Here is a 6,202-nt window from a genome sequence, read left to right as displayed (position 1 = left end):
AATAAATAGTGGTTTAAATTAAAGACTACAATCACATATTTCTGAATAATTAAAAGCAATAGGAAACACATTTTTGAACGCTGTGCTGTGTGTTCTGTATTGAAATGCTTCTGGTAGTGACTGGCCATAAAGAAGTGGTCACCTTCACATTTATGAAGGTCAAGTTACATATATTTGTAAATTTCCGTTTACTAATAGCCAAACGTTTGGTCTCAAGCTGCACTTCATTTCCATGAACTATGTGGAAAATTCAGAGGCCCTAATTTGTTCATGGAAACCTCAGTATTTTTCAAAGGGTTTTAAACAATTTGTTCATGTTTCTGAAAATGAGAAATGTTTTAAATGTTGTAAGATTTTTTTTTCCTTTTTTTTTTTTTGGAATGGCCAATTTCATTGCAATGGCCTCAGCCAGATGTCCTTTTCCAAGATAGTAGTTTATCACACGTGAGAGCTCTTAAAACCACTTTGCCAATTCATGTCACTCTTTTAAAACCGGAACGCGAACCCGAGAGTCCTGTGCATCTTTGTATTGCTACTGAATACAGCCGGGTTGATGTACGGAAAGGGTGTTCAGTGGTTTTTGTTTTGGCTTAAAAAACAAGCGAAAAGGAAAACTTACAAGAAAAAAAAGAAGGATGTTGGTAGTGGTGTTCACGCATACATTCCCTTTAGAGTGTAGTCTGGAAAGCGGGTGGGTGGTCCACATCTCTGCTGCCCTGGGTCCCCTGTCCCCCACCCTCTCCAGCCCCCGGGGAGGCTGGTGTGAATGACAGGCGTGTCACACGGGCTCCATTTTCATAGGAGCTCTGTGCTCAGTCTTCCCCAGGTCCATTTCAAGAAAGTCTTCTGGGATGTCTTGTAAAGCTTTCCCACGGTGACTCTCGGCCTTCCCTTCCCCGGCTCGGGGACGGCGGCACAGCCCCCTTTTACAGGGTCTCACGAGGGCGAGGCACACAGCGGCCACAAGCATCCCAGCCGCGCAGGAGTAGAAGGCTCTGCTGTAGATCTTGCTCTGGTCCACCAGAAGCCCTGCGGGAGCGTCAGCACATTAGCCACAAAGACACCCCCACACACACCAGGATCCCCCAAACTCAGCCACTTCTCAGGTTCTTTGCCTTCCTTGTTTTGTCTGGGTTTTTTTGTTTGTTTGTTTTTAAGAAAAAAGCACGTGGAAGGTAGGAGTCTTTTCTAGACGGGAGAGAAGATGTAGACAAACGTACAACCTACTTAGCACCTGAGAAAATTCTGTCACTCAGATGTCCTTTGTGGGCTGATCTGTCCTAGTTGACAATCTAAAACTTGGGAACGGTGAGATGCCCACTCCTTAGGAAAGCTGACATCCTCTCCTAAGAGGAAAGAGCTCTTTTATTTTCACTCGAGTTCATTTCAGGTATCTTTTCACATGGGGTAAGATTTCTAATCACAATAACCTCAAGGACTTATTTCAGGGCTAACATGTAAAACAAACCCATGTCCTTCCTACAGGGAAATATTCTGTAGTGATTAGTGAAGTTCTCTGCAGAGTGCTGTTCTAGGTTCAGTTCCCTAAAACCCCTCCCTAGAAGGGAAGCTGGCTTACAGAAGACCCTTAGTTCTGTTATCCCCAAAGTCAAAGGGAATTGAGGTCAGATATCCAAGCGTTCCCCGCCCCCGCTGTGAGCATTTTTCAAGGCCAACTGGTAGAAAAAGCCTGGGCAGCTTGGGCTGCAGACCCAGGTTCTAATCCTGACTTGGTCACTGATTTACCATTGGGCTGTACGCTGACATTCTCTGGCTTTCACTTTCCTCATATTTAAGTCAAGAGAGGTGGCTCGGGTAACCTCTATCCTGACACCTCTAAAAATCTCTGCAAGTATAAAAATCAATAGTTTTATTTTCCATTCGACTCGAATAGGAAGCTGGCACGATTAATAAAAGGACAGTATCCTACAGGTGGAATCTAAACTGTGACACAGATGAACTCATCTACGAAACAGAAACAGACTCACAGACTTGTGGTTGAGAGAACAGACTTGTGGTTGCCAAGGGGGAGGGGGATGAGGGAGGGATGGAGTGGGAGTTTGGGGTGAGCAGGTTTAAACTATTAGATACAGCGTGAATGAACAAGCTCCTACTGCAGAGCACAGAGAACTATATTCAACATCCTGGGATACACCATCGTGGAAAAGTAAAATATTGTAAAAGGATAGCAGACAAGGGTTTTACTTTGTGTATTTAACTTACCTGCAAGGGGCGGTCCAGCCAGTCCCGCGATGCTCTGGAAGAAGACGTAGACGCCAGCCGCTGAAGACATCTTCTCGATTCCCACAACGTCGTCCTCAGCGAGCAGCGGGATGTGGGTCCCCGCCACCGTCCCAACCATAATCCCGGAAAATACGCTACAGGACATGAGACCCCAGAATTCAGTGGCAAAAGTAAAGGCAAACAGGGACACGGTCAGTAAGACGACACAGATGAGCTCGATGTAGATCTTGCGGATGGGCTCTCTGTTCAGGACCAGCCCAGCCCCGATCCTCCCGAACACTTCTGCGATCGCCATCGCTGACAGTAAGAAAGCAGCGCGGTCCCGGTCCAGGCCCAGGCTGAGGCCCAAGGGGATGATGTACAGGGACGGGGCAAAGAAGCCCAGGGTGACAAAGAGACCAAAAAACGCGTAGCAGATAAAACTTTGCTCTTTCAGGACGGAGAAGTCCAGCAGCGGGGCCTTCTGGCAGCCGGGCTTGGAGCCGGGCTGGCCCAGGATCCGCTGCAGGTCGGCCTTGGGCTCGAGCTCTACGGCCGTGTGACCAGGCACGTTTTTAGGTGAGGTAGGTAGTTCTACTCCTGAGTCAATGGAATCGATCGAGGTGCGGGTTTTCTCGTTCTCAAGCATGTATTGCACTTCTTTCCGATTTTCATGGGCGGTGGTTTTGGGGGTCCCGGGTCCTCTGATGATGATAGGTCTGAGCAGCGCCCCACAGACCACGAGGTTGAGCTGCAGGAGACCCACGAAGAGGAGGCTGTACCTCCAGCCGATGGTCTCCTTCAGGGCCGTGATGGCTTGGGTGGGCAGGAGCGAAGGAGAAAGAAAAGCCAAGGTCAGAAACGAACTCGAGACCGGGGGCGGGGGGAGAAGAAACGCGGACCGGGAAACAGGTAAACAAAAGTTACTTGGCCGTGCGAATGCAGTCGACAGGCACTACCCTTTCTTCTAGGTTTTGGGGGCTTTTAGGACTCGAGAAGGAGGAAGGTGCATAAGGATGAGCAGAGATACACATTTTCAGCCCAGGCCTCTGAGAGAGCTCTGGTGGGTGCCTTCCGCCAGGCAGAGACTCGAGATGAACTAAGTCCGTGACCCACATCGAGGTTCGGCAGACAGCCGTCTGCGGGCCAAATCCAACCCGCTGCCTGTTCTGGATGATAACCCTTGACTAGAACACAGCCGAGATCATTCTTTAATGTTGTCTACGGCTGCTTCTGTGCTGTCACCGCAGAGATGAGTGGATCCCACAAGGACTTGCCCGTGACGCCTGAAATATTTCCCCTCTGGCCTCTTCAAGACAGAATTTCCACCCTCTGAGCTAGATCGTTCTCCATCCACTCCTTCAACCCTTAGTAGTAACAGATGAAGGAGAGGATAAACTAAGAATCTAAAAGCTCATAGGATTTTATCCTGGAATTAAGACAGTTCTAGTGTGGATACAGTATGGTCCTGTGCAGTATTGCTACAGTTCTCCGCTTTCTTTGTGGAGCGTTCTAACTACCTTCCTGCCAGCCCAGAGGCAGCCTGGAGTGGGGGACTGGGCCCTGGCTGGGGTCCTCTGGGGGTTGGGCGGTGTCAGGCCCAAGGGGGCTTCAGGACCCATAGTGACAAGAGGATAATGCAGGCCCCACGAGACCTTCAGGAATTTTCGTCATCATCCCACAAAGGTGAAATGATGTTCATTAGAATTTCATTTCACTAGATTCTCATTCTCTGAGAGCTGACAGTCAGGTATAAGAGACATGCTAAGTTGGTTCCCGAGAAAGCAGATGAGCTTAGCGAGACAGCCCCGAATTCCGGGGCACGGGGTCTCCATTCACTTTTGTAGCATATGCTTGGCTCACACCTCTTTTCCCCCTGTTCATATGGGAAACTCAGAATTGCAAAATCTTTCAGGCTTGGGTATTTCAAAGTGCTTTACCCTCCTCTGGCAATGATCGGTCTGCTCTTTGCTCCAACTCACATTCCTTGAGTGCCTGCCTACCAGGTGCCAGGGATGTGCTAGGGAACAAAGCCGACCAAGATGCAGTGTCTACCTTCAGGGCGTTCACAGGCCACTGATGCTCCCCTCAGTGTTTTGTTCCGAAAAATTTCAAACGGACAGAAAAGTGCGAAGAATGATACCTATCTGCCTGCCCGCACTTCAGCGAATTTCAACAGTTAACATTTTTCTCTGTCTGCCTATTTATAGGCAAGCATACATTAATTTTTCTGAACTATCTGAAAAGCTTCAGACATGACATGTCACCCCTAAATACTACTACATGTATCTCCTTTGAACAAATCCGCCGCGATCCACTGACACATTCACCAAGAAATGGCAGAGTAAGAGGTCAATCTAAGTCTCTAGGTGATTTGTCTACCACTGGCTAGTGAAATTCACAGGTTCTCGTTAAGATAGGGAAATAAACCAGGGATAAAAATCTCCCTGTGAGGGCTTCCCTGGTGGCGCAGTGGTTGGGGGTCCACCTGCCGATGCAGGAGATGCGGGTCCGTGCCCCGGTCCGGGAAGATCCCACGTGCCGCGGAGCGGCTGCGCCTGTGAGCCATGGCCACTGAGCCTGTGCTCCGCAACGGGAGAGGCCACAACGGTGAGAGGGCCCCGAACCGGAAAAAAAAAAAAAAAAAAAATCTCCTTGTGAGATTATCCACACACCATTCACGAAAGGGACTTTACTAGCACAATTTAAATCTGCATTGAATATGGCTCTTTTGACCAAGGAGAGAAATAGAATAATGGGAACAATCCGAAATCATTAAATCATCTTTTTTGCAATGGCTGTTTCAAGCCTTACCACTGAATATGTGCCATTGTATATTCCTGTTTATGTAAACTTGGACCAGTATGAAAATGTTTGAATTCCTAAAATTGGGGTTAGGGAAGACAGATCCTGAAAATGTGCTGGACAAGAGAAGACAATTAACCTTTCCTTCTGCACGCAGTCGAAGCTGTCAATCTATTCACTGATGGTTGGCAAGAGTTAGTGTAGCAAGAAGAGCTATAGTTCACGTGAACACGTAGACAGACTGCAGCCGCGTCCACTTACCTGGTGCAAAAGCAAACATAGCGAAACATTCTCCTGTAGAAGCAACAGCCGTGACCACAGAGCGTCTTCTGTCAAAGTACTGTGACAGAATGGTGACAGTTGGGAGAAAGCTAAAGCAGTATCCCAGACCTGTGATGGAAAGTCAAAAACGACAGAAAGGACCACATCCTCACTGATGCCAGAAGAATGCATTCAAAGATCTGGGATTTTTGTGTTCATATTTAAAATGATAAGTTCTGGGAGCCCAGAAATTCATTCTGGAAAATAGTGCTGTAGCAAAAAACAAAACAAAACAAAACAAAAAACAGGTTTCGTCAGAGGTTTGGAGAAACCGCAAGAGATGTTTTGGAAAAGCTAGGAGTTAAAAAAACAAACCTGTTTTCTGTTTCTTTTCCGTACTTTTCTGCAATGTTTTCCCCCCCAATTTATACAATCCACAGTGGACAGAACTCTTACCGAATATAGTTTTTATTTAAGACTTCTATTTGGAAATAAATGAGTTTTGGTATGTGTAGAAACATATGCAAAGATTTAAAGTGTTTTGAAAGGGAAAAATTTTTCTCAGACCCCGAAAATAAGTCCGGCACAGACCCCTCCCCTACAGCTCAGGATGCTCACAGCCTGACTTGGCAAATCTCAGCTAAAGAAATGCAAACCTTGCTTTGTGAAAATGATGTCTTTGGGCTGCAAACTATCACAAAAGAGAAGTTCTCTTCCTCATTGGTAAATATTAAAAAAAAAAAAATTCAGACAAAAAGTCTTGGGCGTTGATTGAGGAGAGGTTCCCAGGGAAACACCCTGGAGCCCATACAGACCAGTTCAAAACCACTGATCTGGGACATTATTAATTTTAAAGAAAAAAGAGAAAGGGAGAAAGGAATACACTTTGGATTTGATTCCCTCCCCTCCCCCC

General features: G+C 47.0%; 1 protein-coding gene across 1 annotated transcript in view; it reads right to left on the bottom strand.

The window, feature by feature from the left end:
• Positions 1-778: 778 nt before the first annotated feature.
• SLC16A6 (solute carrier family 16 member 6) overlaps positions 779-6,202 on the bottom strand; it is a 9,791-nt gene continuing 4,367 nt past the window's right edge. The window contains 3 exon segments of the mRNA XM_007455269.1: positions 779-1,029; positions 2,224-3,039; positions 5,290-5,418. Coding sequence (XP_007455331.1) covers positions 779-1,029; positions 2,224-3,039; positions 5,290-5,418 — 1,196 coding nt within the window.

The sequence above is a fragment of the Lipotes vexillifer genome, unplaced genomic scaffold, assembly GCF_000442215.2.
Source record: "Lipotes vexillifer unplaced genomic scaffold, Lipotes_vexillifer_v1.1 scaffold664, whole genome shotgun sequence".
NCBI classification, from domain to species: domain Eukaryota; kingdom Metazoa; phylum Chordata; class Mammalia; order Artiodactyla; family Lipotidae; genus Lipotes; species Lipotes vexillifer.
The sequence above is the reverse complement of the archived record's forward strand: the minus strand, read 5'-3'. Positions and strand labels throughout refer to the sequence as shown.